The 26717-nt window shown below is 37.8% G+C and overlaps 1 protein-coding gene across 3 annotated transcripts in view; it reads right to left on the reverse strand.

Moving 5' to 3' along the window:
- Nucleotides 1–1804: 1804 nt before the first annotated feature.
- LOC137265309 (rhotekin-2-like) overlaps nucleotides 1805–26717 on the reverse strand; it is a 99527-nt gene continuing 74614 nt past the window's right edge. Inside the window, exons 1-13 of one of the 3 annotated variants that reach the window (XM_067800671.1) lie at nucleotides 20561–20716; nucleotides 18252–18445; nucleotides 17800–17849; nucleotides 14217–14270; nucleotides 12257–12377; nucleotides 11406–11565; nucleotides 10853–10884; nucleotides 10527–10624; nucleotides 9940–10046; nucleotides 8936–9061; nucleotides 7937–8102; nucleotides 7588–7698; nucleotides 6815–7412 (exon numbers count right to left, since the gene is read on the reverse strand). In XM_067800671.1, coding sequence (XP_067656772.1) covers nucleotides 7276–7412; nucleotides 7588–7698; nucleotides 7937–8102; nucleotides 8936–9061; nucleotides 9940–10046; nucleotides 10527–10624; nucleotides 10853–10884; nucleotides 11406–11565; nucleotides 12257–12377; nucleotides 14217–14270; nucleotides 17800–17849; nucleotides 18252–18445; nucleotides 20561–20653 — 1449 coding nt within the window. In that variant the 5' untranslated portion in view covers nucleotides 20654–20716 and the 3' untranslated portion in view covers nucleotides 6815–7275. Of the gene's footprint in view, nucleotides 7413–7587; nucleotides 7699–7936; nucleotides 8103–8935; nucleotides 9062–9939; nucleotides 10047–10526; nucleotides 10625–10852; nucleotides 10885–11405; nucleotides 11566–12256; nucleotides 12378–14216; nucleotides 14271–17799; nucleotides 17850–18251; nucleotides 18446–20560; nucleotides 20717–26717 lie in introns of those variants that run through there. The other 2 variants (XM_067800670.1, XM_067800672.1) reach the window with 2 other exon arrangements.

Here is a 26717-nt window from a genome sequence, read left to right on the forward strand (position 1 = left end):
TACACAGGGTGTTTGGATTTATTTCTTTAATATAGCATATTTATACAGCGCACATATCCACGGAACTAGTACATGCTCAAGGCGATGGAGTGCTCCATTGATCGAGGGATCTCTTTTGTTCTGGCTACGTTGTCTATAAACCACGAGTTATCACCCACCCTCATCCTCACAAGGTACCCATTTGCAGCTGGGTGAACAGATACACATTCCGTGCCTGGCCTTAAGTGAGTCATCATTAGTGAAATTTTCATAGATTTTCATGTCAAGTAACTAATTAAGAAAATATTGCATAAAGTCAGTGTCAGTCGATATGCTTCCAATATTCATCTACCAGCTGTGATATCGTCTCTGCTACATACATACAATTTCCATTCAATTTCCCGATGATTATTACGAAAACTGCAACTGTTTAAACAAAATACTTCAGACATACCAATCGGGTTTATCGTGGCTGTCTATGGGATAGATTAAAATTAAGTTGTGCTAATGGTGCGAAATCAGGTGTCTTCCGATAACTAATCAGCCTAGAGATGAAAGAAAATTATGTACACATAGCTGAAGATCATTTCCAAGATGTTTGCAAATTATCAAAATAAAATGACAGAATTTAGGAAAATTATTTTTGCAAAAGTCTATGATATCTACCTGCAACTAGGTTGTCTGCATGTGTGCCACCATCTAGTAACCTAGCATTGGATGAGTGGGTTCTTTTAAGCACACAGGGTTGTATACTGCCTTCAACACTAGATGTTGTGGCAACACTAACAGAGCCTCCGAGTATAGCTAGCTCCGAGGTTTTTACACCGGTCACAAGTGTGGATCGATCCAAGCACCTCTCGCTTACTAGTGCGCACCTCAGACAGCTCGCCTACAATGCAGAATATAGATACCAGACATTGTGTAAGTGTTTTCAGAGTAGCTATCCATGATTTAGTGATATTGTTCCCTGTATCCTTTAGGCTCGCTGACAGAATCACAGATAATCTCCCAATACGACCTTTGGTCAGGTAGGATGCCAAGGTTGGGACTTTCTTTCCTCCCACGTGAGGATGGAACCAGGGATAGAACTGACATACTGTGGTATGTGGAAGTGTTATTCAGTGTGCAGCAATTCAAGCAAATAACAGAGTAAAGAAGGCAGTTGGGGGCTTCCCACGATATTCGAATCCTGGGCATCCGTGAATATGGGGCGTAGAATTGATCTTCAGTCGCCCATGCTTGTCGTAAGAGGGACGAACCGGTTGGGTGTTCAGACTAGCTGACTTGGTTGACACATGTTCTCATAACCCAACTGGGTAGGACGATGCTCATGCTGTTGATCACTGGATTGTTTGGTCCAGATTCGATTATTTACAGACTGCCGAAATACAATTGGAATATTGCTAAGTGCAGCGTAAAACTAAACTCACTCATGCATCTGTGAAGTTCTTGTTAGAACTGATCTTCAGCAACCAATGCTTGACCTAAGTGACGACTAGGTCACTAGGAACTGGGTGGTCAGACTATGACTTGGCCATAGTATTAGTGTTGTACATCCATATAATAGATCCAGATTGAAATTCGAGGTATTAGTGACTGGACTGCCTAGTCACGAATCGACTGACAGACCATACAGCTGGGATACTGCTTCACACAACAAACAAACAGACACACGCAGGTAATAGATAGCCTTAATGTGTGCTAAAGCAGTTTTCTCGCTGTTAAGACACAAAATTCAAACCACTTGTTGGATTACCTCACCAACATCTTTACAAGAAATACATCATACTTGCTGCCAAGAAACACAATGAATATCACGGTATGATTTTGTTTTTGAGTTTTTTATTTTGCAAAGGCGTTTAACTGACATGACAAATCCAAGACGAGTGGAGTTATAGAGCATTTGTACAGCTATACAAGGGAGATAACTCTGTCATCACAATGAACACAGGCCAAGAAGGCGCGCCGTGATTGAGGTACTAAGCTGGTTCATCCCAAATAGGTCCAACATGTGTCACAAAATTAAATATGTCTAAATATTTTGTTCTGCACCCAATACACATACACAAACTTTGCAGGCTAAAACAGCCCTCATATTGATGATCACAATTCTCCACAGACATTTTTGTTATCCCAAAACACTTTCATGAAATTTTGATATTAGCTACAGATTTGGAACTGCATGGACCTATTGTGGGACAAGCCTTATTGCATCACAAGGTATTCAATAGTACAGACAGAGTGAAGATGTAATGAGCCGATGACAGGCGGCACAAAACACTTTGTGATAGTGATGACAATTATATTGTAACAATGCCACAACTTGAGCGTCAGTACATTTCTTCACGAGTGACATGTGCCCTTCAACCAAAGAAAACAATCTTGGTAAAATCATCCAAGAAAAAAAGGAAACAAAAAATTTGTTATGAATGTGAATCAGATTTGGACAAAACTATTATCTGCCCTAACATAATAAAATGTTCCTGGTAATATATCTTTGGGGACAATTAAGAAAAATGGATGACACATACTACGAGGGAACTACCTTGGTCAAGCTTGGTCTATTATGCCATGTTTGAACAGTTTACAACGTATCACTGATTTATGGAATGATGAACAGTTTTAAAACAAAACCTATCTCTTGGAACTAATCACATATTCTCTGTGTCTTCTTATTCTTATTATTCCCTACTTTGCAGTGTATTGGATTATCATCTTATGTTATTCTGTTGGTTGAATAACAACAATCTGTAAGGTACAATATTTCTGAGTAAAACATACACTGTTCATAACACAACTGATTACTGTAGCTACTTCATAGGTGGAATCTAATGTTCTATTCTCTTATTATGACACAAATCTTCAATTAATGCACGTCTAACTTCAAGTGTGCAAATTTTGGAGCCAAACACAACAGGTGGTTTCAGCATAAATCTGTCTGCAACCGAATTTTGTAATATAATCAATATTTCAGAAAAAATGTTTTCTGCCAAACAGGTCCTAAAATATTCCTTTATTGATATGAAGAGACTGTTTAATGTTATTAATGACTTATGAAAAATAAACCAAATGGACGAATAAAATCTCTCATTCTTGACATAACATTTAGGCCATAATACAAAAATAAATGTAGGAACTACCGTGTATGACACCATCCATTTAACCCATAAGCAAATACTGAAATTAATAAATATAAGGGCATCCACAGCTTTTTCAAATTTTAACATGGATTTAAATTCAACGTGAACAACTTCAAAGTCATACTGCTTTAAGGCACTGCATCTACAATTAAATGCAAATTCCTGACAATGTTCTAGAACAACTGAATTTGTAAACTCAACAACTAGAATGCCGGCTAATTCTACCAGTCAGCGGCAAACTGAGACCCAATATTTGCTAAATCAGCAAATATTCACTTATTCAAAACACTTTTTAGATGGCAAAGGCACGATACAAAGTGACTAGTACTGTGAATTTCTTTGGAAATCCTAAGGAACAAAGCAGGTTTCAATGTGCCTCATAAAGTTTTAATTTTAAACATCAGTTTAATTCATGTCTCTTTCATAACTTCAAATATCTCAAATTTGGTAAAAAGATGTTTGAATATGATTATGCCTGATATTCAAATAATCCTGATTAATCTAACCAAATGACAAAGTTTCTATTTCAACTAAGTACATTGCTGACTATTCACAGAAGAAGCACTGATGTAGCTATTTGCGGCTCACCACAATAAACAGGCAATATCTTTCTGGTTCATTAGCAATATCAAGGATGATAGTAAAGACTGATAAAATAAAAATATAGGTTCTCAGGAAAAAGGCATAAAAATGTGCTCTGGTCACGGTTGCTCCTCAGCATAGAAAAATATTTTCTGTCCTTAAGAAATATGGAACAATCTCTTTTCCCTCACTTGCAGAACTGTTTCTGCATAAATAGGACATCTCATTAGCCTTTTGGGATTTTTTCAGCCCTAAAAGGTTTTAGTTGCACTTAAAATATCAGCATATAAACAACCTTTGATCTAATAAATTGCCTTTGTTACTTCTGAGAACCTGGATTATTACTTTACATCAACAAATCTGGTGAACAAACTTAAAAACTATCACAAGGTGACAGTTGAACCCAAGGATCTGGAAGCGAGGACCCAAAGATCAGTGCTCTCTGTGATGTTGATATTAACAGCCCAGTTGGAAAGTTTGTGAGTGGACGAACATAAATGTGCCAAGTTTATATCACACACCGACAAACATAGAGCATGAACTCCAGAAAGATGCTGTCACATTCCTCAGCAAATCCTTCTGCAACCAAACTCATGCTGTCACGTCAGTCTTTCTTAAGTCTGTTCATCAGTATCAAACCGGTGAGTACTGGCTCAACAATAGGCTTCCACACTAATATCTCCCTGACAGCTATTGTTTAACAATGGACAATATAAGGAAGCTGACTGGACAATACATGTGATAATGTTGAAATCAGACTAGACAACAATGCAATGGCAAGGTTAATGTCATGACACTGAGACAAGTACTGAAACTGCTAAATGTCAGATATTCATTCAATGAAACATTTCAAATATATAAGCCATTTATGTCTAATGTCACACATTTATAATATGTCTGCTTAAATTCTGTATCCATATTTAACAGACAAACCATGACATCATGGTATTAGTGAGAAGATTTTCATTTAAATGTATCATTAAAATAATAAATTTTCATGACCTTTAATATCATAGTCAAAAACCTAAAACACATATTCAATCATTTTAGTTGTGCCATTTAAAAAAGATTTGCAAGATTTTCATCAAACTCATCAAAAGTACATGCTCATTTATGTGGAAACAACATCCTGACAAAAACAGTGCTTTAAATCACCTGATTGTCACATTGTGTATTGTTATTCAAAATATTGGACTCTTATGAAAATAGGATAAGGCTGATACAGTGGTTTCCTGCTGCATTAGGATGCATCATCAGGCAAATATTACAAATAAATAGTAGGAATCGTCTTAATTTATAGATCTATACTGGGAAAATGCTGGTGTTTTTCTAGACCAGCTTCCTGGAACACCTGTCTTCGAACACAAAAGAATGTCTCAGAGTATAGGATCCAAGTGGGCTATCTGCATTTCCAAAATATCAAAAATCCCTCAAATATCAATCATCCTAAAAATAAAATAACATTCCTACCAACATTTATCTTCGTGTTTAAAGCTTTAAACTTTGTTTTGAAGATAAAGTAAAAATGTCTTTAAAAAGACAAGACCAAAGTTTGTAAAGACAGGTATTTAAATCACTAACATATTTGTCTAACATGACAATGAAGGATGATTATGGAACATGTAATATTACAACACTATACAAAGTTCAAATGTTGAGTATGTACACTATACATACACATGATGGATAATATCATGCACAGCTTTGGCAGTTTGTGAGCAGTTGTTACACACAATACTAGCTTCTAACAACTACTTACATCTTTGACAGAAGGCAAACAGTTTGCACTCATCTCAACAGACTTCGTGAAAAGACTAGGCATTTCAGAGCATAAACCTAGCAAAATATTTGATTGAAGACTTTAAATGCGTTGTCTGGATACTCCTACAAATGCAAGTTACTCTGGACTTAATTTACTATTCAGCAAAGTCTTAAGGAAAACAGGATGTTTAAAGGTTTATGACATTACTACATTCAATGTTGAGTTCTGTTAATAATCTAATTTGATAGAATCCACATAAACAGACATTTATGTTTATCTCTTCCAACAGAGTACCATAACTTCATAAAATGTAGGTCACACAAGGCATACAATGTTTTAAGGAACTTGTTTGTTTGAGCAAAGGACTTAAGATCCTAAAAACAGTACATCTTTGGTTGGCAAATAAATCTTAGGTAACGATACGACTGGTACATGATACGTATTAGTACCATCCTATCATTACTCCTAAACTATAACATAGCATAGTTCAGCTTCATGTCAGATGCCATTACACTGGTGTATCATTTCTTCACATGCTACAACCACTGACAGCATAGTAGATACATGGTTTACTGGTAACCATGACGACATATAAACAATATGCAGATTTTTTTGCTTCAAAATTTGGTACAATTTGGCAGTACGATACAGGTACAGATATATATGATCACAGTTTGATGCATATATTAAACATTTCTGTTCGTCATTTCCAAATATACATATATGGAGAGTGGGAAAGGGAGATAATCCGTGCAAACGTAACATTAACATACTTTTTCATTAAGATTTAGTCTCAAATGGGTTATGCCATAAAGTCAAGTCATGAAATTTCACTTAAGTACATTTTGATGGAATAATATCATATTCTCTAATAGTTTGATGACTAAAAAACATTTTTTAACATAAAGAATAGGCTACAATCCATACAGTTCATTTTTGTCATTTCATCATGACAAATCTCTTCCTAACTGGCTGATGAAATTGTTCATGTAAAATAGATGATAGTCATTACTAACACAATGTTGGCACTGACAAGGAACCAGGTAGGAAAGACGGGATGAAGCCAAATCTTGGAAAACATTCCTCCTGTAACTATGGCAACACGACCAGTTCCACAAGTAACACAGATAACCATGAAGAATGAAGCATGTCATGTTTGCACAGTATGGTCATTAATGAACATTATTTAAGGTATCATGTTACAAAAGATCATGTGCCTTATGAAAATAAAACCATATGAGATGTACAAATGAATGTTCCACATGAAATAGATCTTCCAGGTCTTGGAGATGGAATGCCCTTTGAAATACATCAAGGTCAAAGCTGAATGAAAAGGCAGATCTCCTTTTCTCTGCGAAGCAAGCATGACAAGATACTGACAGACCAGTAAACAGATAGCTGAAGAGGTACTCCTTCTCTTCCTCAAAAGGTCAGGTCTGTCCTACAAGAGATACAACAAGAAATGGTCCTCCAGAACCAGACGTATCACTCCTTGTGAGGTAACACAGAGCAGACGTCTATCTGATATCCAAGGCAACTGTGATGTTCTCCTACTTTGATGTCCATACCTACACTTAATAATTTCATTAATGTCACATGTTCGTATCTTGCAGTATGACCTTCAAGTTCTGCAAACTTCTCCAGAATAATAAGCATCAGTCCTCAGTCTCATAGTCGAGCACATACTTAAGTTGATGCAACATGTGTCCCATTGCATGCTGCATGGATGTATGAATGTATGGATGAAAGAAATGCAGGGATGCTACCAACTAGATGCGTGAATGTTGTGGTTTGGCAAGGGAGTGTTTGGGTCTAGCTTGTGGAGAGCTGCCTGGCTGAGCCTGACCGGATCTGCTTTGCCTCTCCCATCAGTGTGTGCAGCATCTGACTCAGCTGATCATCATCCACCTTCAGGTCGTCTAGAACACCTTCTGTCATCGAGTTACGATCTGCACAACAGAAACAGCAGTGAGACAGACACAGTGATACCAACCTCAAACTTTGCAAAAAATCATTAATTCTAAACCAAAGTATGAGTCTTCAAAACAAGCTGTACAGTATAACAGTGATTGTACTGAAAAACATCATCAAGTGAAAATCATGAATTAAATTTCACTCACTGACCTATTAATGGTGTATCATCGTATATTGAGCTTTTTCTGAGGAAGACCTGATCCTTTCTGGCACTGGATGCTCTGATGTCCATCTTGTCATCACAGGCGTGCTTCCACAAGGCTGGAAAACATTGAAGAGCACACATCAGTAAAGATGCTCACAAACTAATCAGTCACTCCACACTAAAAGAAGTATTAGAATCAGTACTTTAGTGAGAAAGTGCAATCCCAAACATAACAAGGAAGCAGTAATGCAAACTGCAGACCTCTTCTTGTAAGTAAGGTGCTCACAGACAAAGAATCATAACAGCGTCTAAGTGGGCTAATCTAGACATCTACAGATGAGACTGAGTACAGACCCTGGTCTAGAAGATGTTGTTGCAGACCATCCCACCACCGGTTGAGGTCTTCCTGTGAGTCGGCTGCTAGTGTGTGTTCCAGTACTCCGGTCAGCGTCACGGTCTTGATGTGGAATGTATGTGACCGTTTGCACGTGCTGGGATCTGCATCACTTATCTGGGAATTCTGATGACAGGAATATAGAGAAACTTACACACATGGTATAATGTTTGCTGACAGTGTTCGAAAATAACGTTGGTCCCTACAGAAAGACTGCTTTGAAAACTACATTTTTGGATGCAATTTAAGGGGACACAACTCTGCACAGTGAATTGGACATTTTTGGAGAATGAACTTAAACCACATGCAGATGCAAACAATACTGGCCTAAAATGCTGACTGAACTATTGAACAAAGAAAACATCTATTTACTTACTGACTTAAAATTAACCCATATTCAGGGGTTAAAAAATCCCATCGCCCGACGCCTGGGACAAGTCAGGTTTCATTTCAGGCAATCAAATAATGGTCTCTTACTTGTCTGTGGGCTCCTATAGGATTTCCGCTTAGTTTCAAATTGCAAGTAAATTTAGATTTCATTTCATACCTGCTCAAAATGTAGCTATTAAATATTGCAAAGATAATAAAGTAGAGTTATCTTTCTTTGCTATTTATCACTTTTTGATAAATAGTCCAGTAAACATTAACACCAAATACCATTCTCTCATAATGTCATCACCATGACTATGACATAAAATCAGGGCAAGTGGAAATTAGTCCGGTCAAGTTACTTTCTTCAAGTCACTTGCCCTGTGACAAGTGGCTTTTAAATAAAATTTTGAACCCCTGATATTTGAATTTGAAACTAACAAGTAGTGGATCCTACAGTTTGTTCAACACAGTGACAATGGACCAATAATTCCCCTCTTGACAGGAATGAGAGGCAGTGATATTATTCCAGCACACTTCCAGCACTGTCCTGAGATTGTAACATGAGACTGCAAGAGAAGAAGACTTACCTTGGTGACAGATACAGTGACGAGGGGCTGTGTGACCTCCACGTCCCCTGGAGATGACCAACACGCCAGTTGGAGGTTCTTGAGGACGCACCAGTACCGCCTCCACTTGGACAGGTCATCATCCTCCTGGGAACAATCAGTCAATGTAGCAGTACAATGTAGCAGTACAATGTAGCAGTACAATGTAGCAGTACAATGCATTACCAGCATCAGAACTATAATCACCAAGTCGGACTCAGTCAGGATTTGTTTGTTTGTTGTTTAATGCTACTCTCAGATATCTCCAGCCATGTGATAGTGTTCTAGAAATAGTCTTGTCCAGACCATTAACTGTTTCAAATCAAGAGCATAGATTTACGCAACTGGAAAGCAACAGCATGCATCAGCCATATCTTATTATGATTGATTGCTGGGAGTCTAAGTTGCCTCGGATGACAAACGTGGGTTACTGAAGAATCTTCAAGGGTTGGAAGCATGCATGTGAGTTTGGAATCGAGTCATCTTGAAAAACGACCGTAGCCTAACTACAGTTGTATGTTGTTCAAGTTATGATCACCTTAGAGCTATGTTGTCTTCATACAACAGACTCCTGGGCCTAGATTTTCGAAGCTCTCTTAGTGCTAAGACACTCGTGAGTTAATGTTAATGTACGGCACTTACGACTATCTTAGTGCTAAGAGAGCTTTGAAAAGTTAGGCCCTTGTCTTCTACTAAGGGGTTCATGCATGAATAAGAGTGAGTGAATGAGTAAGGCTTTCAACAATATTCCAGCCATAGCAAGGGACACTGGGGAAATGAGCTTCACACAATGTACCCATGTGGGGAACTGACTCTGGTCTTCACTGTGTCAAACGAATGCTACCCTACCACCCACATGAATAAAGCTTAAAGCTAAAGATCATTGAAAGTTAATACTGTTGATGCCTCAGTTTCAACAATAGATTCATCATTCATCGTCAGATTATTACTGAGACAAATATCATGGACATGCCCATGTCACTTACCTGTAGGTTGAGGAAGCCGGTGACAGTGGGGTCTACCAGACAGTTTGGAAGAGCAGCTAGACGGCAACAGTAATGGCCGAACAATGGCAGCTCATGCACACTACCCTCTGCAAGAATGATTGTTTTTCTTCAAAAATTGTTATCTAAGAAGAAAGCACATCCATCAGTATTTCTAAATCATCTATGTAGAAATACAGGTAGGCTTACTGCATGTTTTTTTCAGCGGAGAAAATCAAATGCTTGATGCATACAAGACAGACACTTTTAGCAATATTCCAGCAATCTGTAAATAATCAAGTCTTAACCAGACAATTCAGTGTGAACCAAGTCCACCAATCCCATTAGTCACCTCTGATTGCTGAAGATCAATGTGAGTGCATAACATGATCAACTAGAACACCATGAGGACAAACAGAAGTTACAGGAAGTGTATAGGTTTTGTTACTATAAACAAAAAATCAGCAAAAGATCAGTAATGGACACACAAAATGTGATGACATCCTGAATAATGGTCTTAGTTTCAGTGAAACACTACCCATTAGGGAAACATATAAGATGAACTGTTTCCATATTCCCTCCCCACACACCTGCATTTGTCTCCAGCTGAAGGTCAAATGTCCTTATAGAGTCGTCAACATCCGACAACTTCAGTGCTCCTCTGGCCACAAGCTCGAACTTTGGTCCTCTGCGATGAAAGAGTAAAGAACAAATAAAATTTCTGCTGTGTAAAACAGAATGATCAGTAGATGTTATATAAAGCATCAGTACAGGTTATATAAAGCATTTTGCATGTGTTTTGAGATATATTTGATGCCACTGTGTCAAAAAAGAACATGCATAAGATATCTTTCCTCAAATCAGCACAAATTGTCCATTTTTGTGAGAAATAAAGCCATGTAGATGATATACTTACAGAACCATGTTTCCAATTATATCTGAATCATTCTGAAATATAAGAAAGAAATAATTACATTACGTCAATATGGATCACAAATCCCTTTCAAACAAATATACCAGGAGCAAATAATGGGAGATAACTCTGTACAGCTTAAGCCTAGGCAATGCTGGGGCTTTCACGACTTAAAGGTAACATTTCTGATGAATAAAACATAAAAGGACAAAGAAACAAAATCATCATCAGTTGTATACAGTTCTAGAGAATAAAATTAATCCTACGTAAATGTTTCAGAGGACATCTAAGAAATCAGATTATCAATTTGCCAAGCTATTCCATTAACTAAATTTCAGAGATAATATCTTTGTATAAACTTTCAAAAACAACAGCAGACATAATAAACATTTGGCTTTGTTAACTGCAGTTAACTGTGTGCTAAATGTGATATACCTTCATCGGCACCTTTTCAAGTATGGAAACTACATCTAAATAAAGAAAATGTTAACGCTTAAAACACAGATAAATTATTATGCATGACCAAGATGTGTGTGGTCAGTCAGAGGTGACTCACCAGGCCTGACAGCCTCTTCCCAACACTTCTCCCAACAGAGCCCGAGATATCATTTATCTTCTTCCTCAGCTTCTTTGGAGTGTTTGCGATGGAGAGATCATCATGAAGCTTGTGACAGTAGACCTCCACTTTACACTCAAAGTCATGTGGGATATTGTTGCTGCAACAGAGCAAAATACATGTCTCAATTGTAGGTGCTTGACACCAGCAAATTGTATCGTATGTCTCTATTCTGGTTACTCCACACTAGGAACACTCAACACATGAATCTATACTTGACACCACACTGAACACCACATGGCGTCACACGCACCTGCGAATGGCCAGTAAGTAAATAATATTGACCAGTGAGAAACAGAATGAGCAACGATTCATATGATTTGTAAAAATCTCATCTCATCATTTCTCAACAACCGAATCTAGTGACTGATATCATGAGCACACAGGATGTTCAAGCTGAAGTCGGCACTATTCCAGCCACATCTTACAGCCTCAAAACATCCAGCAGCAATACCCGATACCATCGGGATGATAACATCTTATCAACTAGGCAGTTGATCTATATCTGGACCCATAAGATTTTACAGGAATCAAACTAAAGTTTTCTACATGGACAGCAAACACTCTTACCACAACATATTTGAGGGGCATTTTAGAAGTTGCAAAGTACAATATATAGACAAACTGTATGGATAGCAACTTCTTTATTTCATGAATGAGATGTTTCAATAGATGCATGTACCATAGTACAAGCATAAATGTGCCCACATATCCATAAAGTTTGTCTATACTGTGCTCTTACTACAAGACTAACTGTATCCATACTAACATGCAGCATCTGTTTAACTTACAATAACATCACATCATCGAAGGTGATGTCTGTCATACTTCTGTCCACGTTGCTGATCATCGTGGTGTCAAAGATCTCTGTTCCGATCTTGAGCAGGCAGAATACTGCATACCGCCGGTAATCTGGGGAAAAAGATAGCAGATTTACTTCCCAGATCACTACACTGGTATCAGTACACAACAGACTATCATTTTGTCTAGTTGCTACTTCCACTCTGCTTCCGATACCAGAAGCACTGTTGATAATTTTATGTAAATATAAAACAAGGAAATCTTCAATAGATTGAAAGTGGAAACCAGTTGACAAGGAACCTCAACACATTTCAATCATATTTAACATTCAGTCGTATTTGCTAGCATATGTTTTTAGCACTTGGGTCAGAGTGGTCATATTGTAAATGCATGCACCTGTTTTGATGTCTTTACATATCTTATTCTGTTGTTCAAGAGGTTTTGCTTACAAACAATCGGTTCCAGAGTGATTGGTCACTATTTCTCATGCTTTTAAGCTTTTCAATAAAATTTCAAAACGTTTTAATCATGGTATCTTCAATAACGTTTTCATAGTTGACTTGTCTAGGTTCTGGAGAATAAAGAACCTACTCCTTTTTGGATTTTATATTTAAATATACTTTTTTTAATATTTCAATATTTGTGAGACAGCAGATTAGTATACCTAGTTGTTTATAAGCCAGGGGTTACGTAGTTATTTCAGAAGGTTTCTACTCTTTCAGAGCTTGCAAACAAAACAAACCAATAGAGGTGTGACGATATATCACACTATCGATAATCGTGATACTTTATCGGACGATAAATATATCCATACTTTTTTTAGTATCGTGATACGTATCGTTGACCTTAAAATTGTTAATTGTCACTAGAAATTGACAGTTATGGCAAACTTTACACTTTTACTTGATATCAAAATATACGTTTCTAAAGAAAATAACTAAAGATAGCATATGTGTGATGTGCATCGAATCGTATCATTTCAAGATACTGTGATATGTATGGTATCGTGAATTTTCTGTATCATCACACCTGTACAAACTAATTAACAACTCTAAAATAGAACCAATAAGTGATAAAAATAATTTCGCTACACTGAAGCCTTTGACTAGGACACATGTTCAATGTCAATCACTGTAGGGCAGTAGATTACTGGCATAGGTAAACACACCTGTCAGTGTGAGTGATTGACAAGCCTGGACACACCCCCTGGGGTCAGTGTGACAGCATGTCCTCAGGGGACCCCCTCTAGTCCACTACCACACTTAAGTAGTTGCATGGATAGTAACATTTCTAGTTTCTCCATTGACATGGGGGCTGACACATGTGTCCCTGATGATCAATCTTGTAGGTAGAGCCAACTGAAAGCTACTTAATCATTCTGAAAGCATTAAAGCATTAATTTGGGATGATTAATATTTATATTTTGTCCCTTTTGAACTTAGATATCTCCAGGTATCAAATATATACAACAACCTTATAGATTTTCTGGAATGACTAAAATATTCATGGTTTCAGTTTTCATTCCCATACTTTTATGATTTGATGTATCAAAGAGAAACTTCATGAATTCAGTAACAAAGGTAAAATTCCTCATTCCCATGATTTGACGTCACAACTATTCTGGTCTCATAATAAGGACAACTTTGAATTCACATTGCTTGATGAAAACACTTTTTGGACACATTTAAATAAAAAACAAACAAGGCATAAATTACCCAAGAGTATATCTTTTTAATTATAGTTACTAATTATAAAGAAATCAGTTTCGGAAACAATGTGCTTAATCATCAAAAAGCATTACAAAGTGTATAGTAACTCTTTCTATTATATTTTGAGTATGTGAAATATTAAAGTTTGAACCAACTTTCTACAACAAACCTTCTATTACAATTTACCCTGCTTTGCTTCAAGGTCAGAAACTAAGGATTGTTATGTTGACAGTTGCCATACCTCCTTTATTCTTGAAGTGGTCGCTGTCCTTCCACATGAGTGGTATCCGCACATCTGAAACAGCAAAAGTAGCAACATGACGAGTGATACAAATGTGTTCATGCAGGTTTTCACTAATTTCAGATAAGACACTTTACTGATGACAGTGATTCAAACAACATCTGATGTGCAGGATAAGGACACAGTTGTACTGCTGATGCACCCTAACAGATTATGTCAAAGTATTTGGGGGTGGTGGGTAGCCTCGTGGTTAAAGCATCAGTTGTCAGGCTGTAGGCCTGGATTTGATTCCCCATATGGAATCTGTGTGGAAAGCCAGTTTATGATGACTCCCACTGTGAAACAATTGACACAATCCTTAAAAACATCCAATTAACATGAAGTTTTTGGTAATAGATAAAAAAATATATCAACTATCAAATTTGTTTTGTACGTTGTGCATGTTTGTCCTCTATAACTATTATAGTGATTGAGTTTTGGTTTACTCAGCTTTTAGAAATATTTAAGCAATATCATTGTGGGAACACCAGAAAAATGGGCTTAAAAAATTGCACCCTGCTGGGGAAACAAACCCGAGTCTTCAGCATGAAGAGCATACTAGGCTACAAAACCACCTCCAGTAACTATTTTAACTTTGGTACAGAGGATATTTACCTATCAACGCAGGAATTCAATGAAACCATTACTCATATGTTTTATTTTTGCCGCTATTCATGTTATCATTTGTCTGTATTCATTGAAGTATGTTGGTTACAAGACACCGGTTAACAGCCTTGAACAGCTGAAACTGGAAGAACCCTATGGAAACATTGTTAGTTTCAACACATCTACAAGCCAAGGTCAGCTTGACCTACAGTGTACTCTTGGGGATAGAAGTCATGGGATGGGAGTATCTGCCTCAGATGGCAGGGGAGTTATCATGACACTTCTACACAGCTTTAATTAATCCTCTTTCACAACTCGTGCACAATGAGCTACAACATTAGATACAACTAACCAGATCTCAACCAGACCTTGTTTCATGCCAGACACTATGACTCCTCTGAAATATAATTGGCTATGAAACTCATTCGTCCATAATTTCAAATGGATAATGAACACTACTTGCAAAAAGTTTATTATCTTGTCAGCAGCATGGAATTCATTTTCCAAACTGTACACCTCGAGTTTCTTGTGATTTGTCAACTTTTACTTCAGTAATTATCTCTGAGACATAATTAAAGATGGCTGCCACAGATGGCTAGTCCAGTTAGCCTGTTGCATGTAGCAAGCATTCTGTGTTCTGGGTGGCCGGTGGAAAAAAGGTGAACAGGATCATATCTGACATCAGCCAGCTTCTTCTGGGGCATATACAGATCTCTTCTGTAACTCATAGCCCTGGTTAATGAGGTCCAAATTCTTTTAAGCAGGTTCTGCTGGAGCAGATTGGTTTACATCAGGCTATCAGCTGCCCAATCAGCCCAGATTAGGTATTTCTTTATGGAGTCTTTGACTTGATGCTTTCTTGATGTGTTTTCTCCCAATTACCACTTCAGGACAATCACATAGCTTTACAGTTGCAGGTTGAATGCAAAGCTGTTTTGTTGTTTTATGATAAGTCACACAGCATTGATCCACAGGACCTTTTAACCCAAAACCCTTCCCTCCTTGATTGTGATCTTGTTTACTTGAGAAAATATGGATGTAACAGCTTTCTTCCATTACTTGATTTGTTGTTAAAATTTAAACTCTTTCATTTGATGCCTACAACAACATGAATACTTTATCTTTTCTGGTTGTTTTGTTGTTAATGACCGTACTAAGCAATGTCTGGTCCAGACAATTTAGTGATCAACAGTGTGAATATCGATCTAGGCAACTGGGATATGACGACAGGTCAACCAACTCACGGAATCAGATTTGTTGTATGATACTGAGTGTTGCCATGTATTTGCAATCCATTACCAACTTATAGTGAGTGATTGAGTGAGTTGGGTTTTATGCTGCTTTTAGCAATATTCCAGCAAATATCACAGAGGGGACATCAGAAATGGGCTTCACATATTGTACCCTGAGTGGAATCGAAACAAGATCTTTGGTATGATGAGCGAACACTTTATCCACTTGGGTACACAATGGCCCTGACAACTTGGAAGGGATCAACCAAACTGTAGAGAAACTCTATCAGCATCCAGTACTGAGATGGAAATTTTCCATGGTGATCCACATTTCCCTCTGTTTGTTATAGAATATATACAGTGGAATCTGTCTATTACGGACTGGCCTGGGACCGACCCATATCGTCTGGATCAGATAACTTTTGTCTGTTGACATTTTCACTGTCACGATGAGTTACCTCCCTTTGTTAAGGACACCTAACAGCTTGGATTGTTCTTCGTTTTATATTTATACTCGATATACTATTCATACTGGAAAAAGTCTGTTAACATGAATTGCTTCTGCCTCTGGAAATTTCCACATACTACAATGTTTACTGTCATTAACCACTGAGAACAGAAGTAACAGAGATGTTTATTCAACAGACTGTCAGAAAGCATTGTTCTCATAGCAAGTTGATTGTTGGGACTGTTAAAAGGATTACAAAGCATGCTTAAATAATAAATTAAGAGCAATTTTGCCAAGAATCAGAAAGCTGTCCAGACTATCAAAAAAACTAGATTACAGGGAGTCTGGATTTGACAGATGCCACTGTATGATTGTATGATTTACAATATAGGACACCGTTCCTCACAGCAGTCGTAACGCTAACAGTCATAGCAAAGGGGCCGAGAATTATAGGGATTTCATCCAAGGGATATAAATAATCCCTCGTACCTTCAACTGAAAAAGTTTAAGTTTGATCTACAGTTTGAGCTCTGAAAATGAATTTAACTTCTTGTGTATGATGTAAATAGATTCCCCCTCTTTCAATATCCTCAGCAAACAGCGTTTAATGAGGTGAATATGGTCTGTTGGTTCAGCACATCATTCCACAGTGGTAGTTTTTCCAATGTTGTCAGTAAGGTTTTACAGTGCTTTTAAGCACCATTCCAACTTCATGATTGGGAACAACGACTACACTCATCACATACTGTATCCCATGAGGGAAATCACAGTCTGGGGTTTACAGCATGTTGTAGTAACATTAAAACCATGAGGCCACCACCCACTGTAGTTCAGCAATGTGAGAGGAGACGATTTGACTCGGCATTCAAGTTTATCACACTGAATATTTTACCTGTTCAGCATGTGTGTGTGTGTGTGTGTGCATGCATATGTGTGTGTGTGTGTATGTGCATGCATGCGTGCGTGTGTTGTTTGTGCATGTGTGCATGCATGCATGCATGCATGCTTCAGATAATCTTGACTTCTGCTATCTCTAGTGCTAGCCCACTATGACACCATGCTTCACTTTAACACAGTGGCCCTACTACAATACAGTTTACTGACTGCTGTTCCAACCAGTCTTGTTTCCGTAATGCAGAGTGTGAGGGCAACAGTGGAGATTAACGACATTCAGAAATTAACCCTGGTGAAGTCAAACCATTGACAGCTGGAGCACTGGTCAGGTAACGTCAATGGTTCATAACTGTTCAGTACTTACCTGAGACGCTAACTTTAGCTGTACATGGCAGTTGGTTGCCTTCCACTGATCTGCAAAAAATATATTAATTTGTTAATCAATCATTTCAACACTGGTTAAATGAAAAGCACTGATGCTGTACTTCTGGAGTTAAAGTGGTATAATTAACTCAAAACCGCTATTATTATAAGAACATAAGGAGTAAATATTGACCAGTCAACTTCAGATTAGACTAACAACCAGTCTCTGTAATGAACAGATTTACAGAAAAAAGTGATCATAGTAAAAAAAATAGAAGATAATGAAAAGGAGCCCTGAGACTTGGGACCTGCGGAGATCTAGACTAGCTACATTTTCCAGACTTACATGGGGCGTTCTTGGATATATTTGCTTCAGATTCTGTATGACCGACCAACAATCTCCCGGACAATTTGAATGTGTGATAAGGGCATTGGATGACAAATAATACTCACTGATTTTTGCCAAGCACCTCGTCTGTTTTGCGTTTCTGCAGCTCGTGCATGTAAGCATATATCCTCGTGTTGGAGGTCAGGAGGTTCTTGGCTGCCTCCAGCATCTGGGCAGGGTGTTTGGATGCAGCCAGCAACTTGGCTGTCCCCTCACGCATCTTCATCTCATGATCGATCTTCTGCTTCAGATCGTGATCCTGCAACACAAATGGATACTTACTAAGTTTGAGTGTTATACACTACAGAAAATCGTTTTGGGCAAGGAGGTTCTAAATTATCATCACATCTTGGCCAAACAAAGGAGTGGTTGATATTATGATCACCTTCATACTGTCAATATTCAAACCACCAGATCCATCTATCTGCCTCCTAACACAACCAACAGAGCAGCTGTCTCTAACCAATTACTTTCACACTGGTTCAAGTTCTATGATATCTTAGCAATGGGTGACTTTGCCAAAATATCACAGTACATTAATGTCTTCAGTTCTTTCTAAGAGAGTGAAACAGGATAAAGACTGCAGATTGTTCATGGAAGTAGAACCAGTATCTACAGTAGCTCAACATGTTCCAGGTAATAACAGTCAACAGTGGACCACTCTCACTACAGCTTGTTACAGCATGTTGAACTGCAACTTTATGGGGCTGCCACACATTAAAACTGTTCAGTTTTTGTGCATTGTATTGTGATGTGAACATATAAAGTTATCATGACCTTATAAAGTTACAAACAACTGGTGTTGCACATTGTAATGATACATGATGTCCGGATTTGACATGATGCTGTACAGTTTACAATGTGACATCAACCACTGACACTAATGGTAACCTTTTCTCATTAAATGTTCTCACAGAACATGTAGTAAACATATTTCAGTATTTTATGTTTTTACATCATTCTGACCCACATTGAAGAAATTATTAAAAGTTCAATTTTTCTTATAGCAGTACCCAAAACAAAATTATGATGGAAATGCTCTGGAAACCAGGTAACTTAAAAGTTTTGGTCTGGTTGTTGTTTTATGTAAACAACTGAGTCTGAACCAGACAATCTGGTGATCAACAGGATGACCATAGATTATGCATTTGGGATACGACAACGTGCCAACAAGTCTGACCACCCAATCCACTCATAGATACATGTGTCAATATGTAAAGTGAAATTTTCATTTTGGCAATTTACAAAATGTTAAAGTTATTTACGAAATGGACTGGAAATCAGACTAAGGAAAGACAGAACCAGGCTGAAAATCAGCAAATTTATTGATCACGATAAAAACTTTAATTTTATCACTAAATATTCAGATGATTAATAAATTGCCTGTAATTAAAACTTTACACACTGAAATGTTTGTATGACTGTGGGGTTACAAAACAAAGTCCTCCCCTCCTCCCTCCCTCCACTGGAACAAGTCCGACCAGCCCACAAGAGCAGCATATCCATGTTTCTCTAAGTCAGTGTGTGAATTAGTTTCCAAAATTTGCTAGTCAGTCGGGCTAAATATGTCTGAAATTTACTAGCCCACAAAATAATTAACTAGCCAGTCAGGCCAGTGACTGTGGATATTTATTGCTGGATTTTTACTAGCCAAAGGCTAACTGGCTATATCACACACAGCTCTCACTGTACATAAATATCCAGTTGAGGTTACTGTGGGGCTACAACACAGTGTAAACCTGGTCCACTAGAACAGGCTCAAAAGGTAGAACAGTCTGTTCCTACAAGGTGTACATCAATATTCAGGTGATATTGCTGTGTGTCAACACCCAAGTGTAAAGGCCTCAAGCCAGACTAATCACTGGTATCAGGTGTAATACCCTTTCATCCCAGGACTAAAGACAAGCCAGGCCCCAATGACCACTAATGACCAGTGTTTTGCCTAGCAGTTGCCCCTCCCTGTAATAAGGGTTGGTCCAAGCTGTAATTGTTGGACTGGTATAATCTTAGTTCTGATTAGATTGTGAGTAGATTGTGACAGATCAGGCAAACAGGAAACTTACAGGATCCTGCTACTGTTTGCTTACTTTGTTCGATGCAAAATAAACTTGGAACACTATCCAGCATTTGAATCAACAAATCATTTGCTTACCACACAAGGTTAGTCATATTATATTTTACATTTTGAAACACCAAGAAGTTTTGATGTTGAACTTTACAGAGGACATGCTCAAAAAAAACCCCCAAAAAACAATCACTGATGACAAACTTTCTTTTTACACAGCATTTGTTGGTACCCTCAACCAGGAACACATTTAAAACTTTCACAACATTTAAATAATACTTCAAGCTCACTGAGAAAATATATCCCTACCGATAAGAGGACTGGACGGCCCTTGACTGGTCCTCGGAATTTGCATACAAAATGAAAAACTTCATCGTCATCATCTGAACTGCTGTACGACATGATGACAGCCAAAGGCCAGTAGAACAGTATTGGTTTACACAATCTTCACAAGTTCAACCATTTTCTTTATACAATCCAATGATCATCCATATATCCAAATTCCAACCGAATCAAAATCCAGATATGTCTGGAGTATAGTAGACAGTAGAGATATAATGTTGTGTATCATATCAAATATTCACAGCCAAACAAAGCACATCCGATCCAGTTGCAGGGAAGGAAATCACGACTCCACCAGACGGTATCATATCAAGTTGTGACCAGAATAACGTCATGGGACAGCTCACTGCACACATCTCATTGGCTCTAGGGACTCTGCCAAACTGTCAATCACTGAACAACATTGTCTTTAACCTTGACAACATTACAAATATTAAGTGAATTAGGCTGGTATCCCATTGACATGATGTGGTTAATAAAGTCCAGGTGGAGAAATAGTCCAACAATCACCAGCTGAGGCATTCACGTCACGGTCTGAGCATCACTTCCTGTGTAGCATTGGACTACTCCCTGTAGGAATTTATGCTTCACTGACCAACTCCTTGACATTTCTGTTTAAGACCAGGCCTCGTGCTGGCCATACAATAAAAATGAACTCAATCACCAGTTGAATAGAAAGCAGAAATATCCTTCCCAAAATTCAACAGAGAAGAATCAGCCTCATGGTTAAAAATTAACACAATATTTAGTATTTGCCAATACTCTTGAAAGAATTAGCACAAAAGTTCATCAAATCTGAATGACATCTACACTTTTCTTCAAATTTTGTGAAATAAACAAAAGCGAAATGATTTTAAGCAATGAACAGACCTAATTTCAGTCAAGAGAATCTGAAGACTACATTAGTAATTATCAACGTTGTATTCCTAAATTAAAATGGAAGCGTGCCGTGCCTACTTCGATAACAAACAGCAGTAATTGACAAACTGGTCTCTCAATGCCCGCTGTGAAATGCTTCAGCATGTATACCACCTGTAATCTGGTTAGAAGCATAAGTAAGCCAGTAAGTAACCCATGTAACCTGTGTCAGTGACCAGTTGAACTCTGACCCAGAACATGACTTGTCACATGACAATGTTCTCACACAGAGGAAGACTACTGCAGACCCAAAGTACACTGGTATTGCATACAGGGCTGGTATAAAACCATTAATCCAATATGGCTTAACATTATATACAAAATTTTGTTCCACATGATTTAACAAATGTCCAGTCCGAAAAATCAATACTTGCTGGGAAATATGAACATACAGCTATTTTCTACCAGAAACTGTTCTCTATTCTCTCGTAATTATTTTTTTCATGATTTCTATAATTAATAATTTGGTCAATATCTCTTACGCAATCAGCAGTATGAACTTATTTGTTGTATGTTTCTTAGATAAATTATTTAACAAGATATTATCAAGCAAAAGTTGAACAATCCATTTGCTTTTAGGTAATTTTTTTCAGACATTTAGACTAGAATCCTTCCTGACCTATACTTAACAGCAAAACCACTTCCTTTATGAAAATTTGTTCACATTTCTCTCACAGAATCATAATGGTTCATTCCCTACCACGTTGTGTAAGGTTATGTCATGTCTAGCCAAGTTAACTAAAACACCTCCTTCACAGGCTCTTACAACTCCCATTCAAACTCCACTTGGTTCTGCTGTAATCAGCTTAAGGCAGCCCTGCAAATGATGTAAGGTGAATATCTTCAATCCAGGTGTACGCTGAACACACCCACTGACTCATCTGTAATTAACCAACTAATTAGACGACTCTTAAAATATTTGAACAAGTGCCCCTCTGCCTGAGCACACTGTGCGCATAGTGATATTTCTGTTTAAAAGGTTTCTTTTAGTAAACACTTCTCCATCATTTTATTGAGTAAATTTGCCAAACCTACAAAACAGATATGGACATTAATTCATTCAAATACAGAAAGATATTCATCAATAGCTAAAATATTCTGAAAGACAGGCCATTCTCCATGAAGAACTGTGTGATATAAAAGAAATATAAACATAGACACTTCAGTTCAATAATTGTAGAATATGTTTTTTTATTATTTCATATTAAAGGGGCATTTAGTTTAAAAAGGAATACATAAAATACACAGGAAAAGTTTCATTCACTGAGTATTCATTCAACATGGGAATTACTAATTACTGTCTGCTCTGCTGAGGTTTATAAGCCTTCCCTACATGTCAGTGAGCCAGAACAGTTATGTAAAATGTCTTAAAACTGGCCTTGCCTGTTTTTCTTTGGAACAGTAGAGTTTGCCTAAGAGAATGTCTACACCTTTCATGTGTTACCTCTCCAGTCAGTGCAATCATTCAGCACTAACTAAAAAACAGCTTTTACCTTTGAAAGAGTCAGTAAATCGCACAAGGAAGGGTCCATATTTTGAAAACTTCCACGAAAACAGGCATTCCTGGCCTTCTGCAGTGATTCATGCACTATGTTAGAAACATCCGATGTAACACTGGTACAGATTCCTTGAACTTAGGCATATCCCATCTATTTCCAAGACCAACTTCCAACTGTTTTGCATTCAGTTTATTCATATAGGTTAGAAATTCACAGAACTTTGACATCACTTCAATGATATTTCCTTGCATAACTATTCAAAGTTTCTGCAATGAACAATTGTTCCCAGACAGAAATCTGGCATGCTTTGTTTGCAAGACAAATGTTTAGGTGACATAAAAATTGCTGAAGGGGAACCTGTCATAGCTATGTCATATTTTTATTCATTTGTCTTCATGACTTGTAAATTGACTCAACTCTTTTTTATCACAGCCATTCTCATGAAGGTCCCACAGATGGCTCCAAATATTTTGTAAGTGCACCAGTCTTGTGATGTACACAAGAATACTCTCCTAGCCTAGACATCTGGGATGTTTGTTATGGACGTGAGTTGGATTTCACACTTGTAGAACATGCACTAAGTAAATATTTCAAGCCTGATGGTAGAATAACGAACATAACACAACAATTGGTCATTTCAAGCCTCTGACAAAGGATGTGGTAATGACAGATGATTACAATAACAAACTATAGACATTTTACACATTGCATAGTGAAGAATAATTTTGTTTAATATTAAAACTCATTTTTTAAAATTATATTTTCACCATAGTACTTTGGACAGCATTATTCATAAGTGAGTGAGTGAGTGAGTGAGTGAGTGAGTGCAGTCTTGTGCAAACATGAGATGACTTGTGCAATCAATATCATCTTTCAGAGTTTTAATGCATAGACCTTTTTAGCAAAGTTTACAAAAACAAAGTGCATTTCATTGTACTCTATGGCTATGGACTAGTGGCTGAAATCACACATCATGACTGAATGAATCTTGCTGTGAATAATCAAGACTACATATCTGCAGCTAGGGCTTGGCATTAGAAATCCACTATATTGAACACGAACCAAACTGACGGCCATCATGTATTGGCAGTTCCATGACAGGTACAAACACACTATGATAGAACTAACTGCATCTGTACATCAGAGAACCGCTTCCAAGAGTTGATACAGAAGTTGCTACTACTACAGACAGGAGCAATAATCTGGTGAAGAAGACTGACATGCTGCAAGCAGATGTCTATTAGAACTGAAAATCATCAGGTGTACATCAATGAGATAAACATTAGCTAATATTGGTGCTGGAATCAGAAAACACAACTCAGGCAGTTTTCATCAGAGTAAATTGGCAAAGGTTTCGTGAAGCCTACAGGTTAAGGTCTTTCTCGTGACACCAACTGATTGTTTTACTACTTAAATGTAAACATGTTTAATAAATATTGTGAAAGATATGCATGGTCAGTAAATCTGGCCAGCAGAATGTATAAAGAATATTATTAAGTTGTTTAAAAAACATAATTTGACTCAAACACGTCCACTGAAAATCACTTTTAGTAGGATTTGACAACTTTTTTTTCTCAATTATTTCTTGAAATCACATACCATATAAGAAACAGATAACACACTGTCCTTCACAATTCACAAATTTGCTCTCACAATAGAGTATTTGTAGATGCTGTTTACTAAAGGAAGTTCTTATGAATTTGTCCAGCCATTAAGTCCAAACTTGGATCAATATTTAGACAAGGAAAACTGTGCCTCTAAACAAGCAAATATAAAGAAGCATGTTTATCACAACAGATTTTTATGAATTCATCAACAAGGTGAAACAAAATTACAAAATTTTGAGTCATGGGACATGCTGTCCTTATCTGCCCAAGGCAGATGAGCTAGAGACTGATCTATCTACTACTAACAACAGAACTAATCTTGCTGGAAAACAAGTTATTCATTCATTCATTCATTCATTCATTCATCCATCCATCTTTTCTATAACGATCCATCAATAACTTTCTGACCTAAACATTCATCAAAACAGCCAAGTCAACTCTGTAGTGATGACAGTGTATTTGTTACCATTTGTCAGTGAAATGCATGTAAATTCTGGAATGGTCAAAGTTCCTTGTGTTAACAAGAAACAGAAATGACAGACTAGGCACTGATCCAAAGGGAGATAACTCTACATGGAGTGTGGTCAACTTGATGAGGGCCAGATTTTAGCCATGACTTGTTAACACAGGAAATGATTCATAGAAACAACACCAATCAGTCATATTTGTTGTCAGCTTCACAGATTACAAGTATCCCATGTGTAAACATGTTTCTACTCTTTATCAATCCTGCACTGATGCCAGTATTTCCTGAGTCAATGGCTTCAGTGACAGGGAAAAGCAATGATTTATGTGACAAGAACAGATTCATTCTACTCAAGTTTTCAAAACTACAATGATTTACAAATACTCACTGATAAAGATTTATTACACAGACGTGGGGAATTACATCAAGTAACTACAACTGTCGATGAAATTCTGCCAATATTTTCAGTTCAAATGCCACAATAAAAACCTACCTGCTTGTTGACATTTACACTCCATAAAACAACAAAAGTGTTGTCTGGGCTTTTCCCTCAAAGCCTATCACCAGCAGCACACACGATTATCTCATACACAGTCAGTAACAATGAACACATTGGCATGGCAGTTTGAAACTCAGTTTCTAAGGTATCTGTCAAGGTAGGTCAGCTAACATATGCCAGTAACATAGAGTTCTGCTACAATCTCACTTGAAGGCAAGTCTAGAGAGCTGCTTCAGCACAGCCACATCTAGGACACATGCCTTGTACGATCAACCTTTTAAGGATGGCAAACTAACTGACAGTAGTATAGGGAATGATAGTCCGAAAACACTTTTCAAAACCCCCTCTAAAAAGCCTCATTTACTAAATGAGGCTTTGGGGGGACCATTAGCTCTTGCTATTATTGCCCCTACTACAAAGCCACGCCATCACGTTTACCGTGACTTGGCAGGCGGTAACACTGTGCCGTACGGTACGATCAATAATTCTTCTCTTACAAACCCCCTACCCGGCCCACCCCTCAAGTAGTACAAGTTAGGTTCGTCGGCTTTCATATCCACTTTATCTATGTTGTAAGTTTTGACTGACCATATAGGATCGGTGGCTCGCTTACGGCTATCACCCTCGTGTTCCCCCGGCTGGTATAGATACCTCACTAGGGCCCTATCTGGTATCTGTTTCTCCTTTCCACGCAATGGAGCAGACGACTCTGCTAACACTGATTTTAGTTTGATAGCGTCTGCCGGTTTCTTACCAGTGAGCCGGGTTACTTCATGGTTGATTGCCGACACCACCTCGGGTAACCTCGCTACCCATTCGGTCGATCGTTTTCCAGTGGTTGTCATTTCTCTAGCATATTGATGACCGAACAAGCGCTCAGCCAAAGTCCTATTAAATCTCTCAACTATAGCTTGGCTGCGATGGGCTCCGGCCGTGCCACGTCTGACCTTTGTATCGTGTTTGGCTAGCAGTTGTGAAACGGCACCCATGAACTCCCGTCCGGGATCAACTTGCAGCTCTGTTGGCCACGTCAGCGGGCTGCGTTTGTATATGCGTTCTAATCCTTTGGCTACTTTAGCCGAATCTTTCGTGGTCAAGGGTTCGGCTTCCTTGTAACGACTGGCTACGTCCACTA

The sequence above is a fragment of the Haliotis asinina genome, chromosome 15, assembly GCF_037392515.1.
Source record: "Haliotis asinina isolate JCU_RB_2024 chromosome 15, JCU_Hal_asi_v2, whole genome shotgun sequence".
In the NCBI taxonomy this organism is placed as follows: domain Eukaryota; kingdom Metazoa; phylum Mollusca; class Gastropoda; order Lepetellida; family Haliotidae; genus Haliotis; species Haliotis asinina.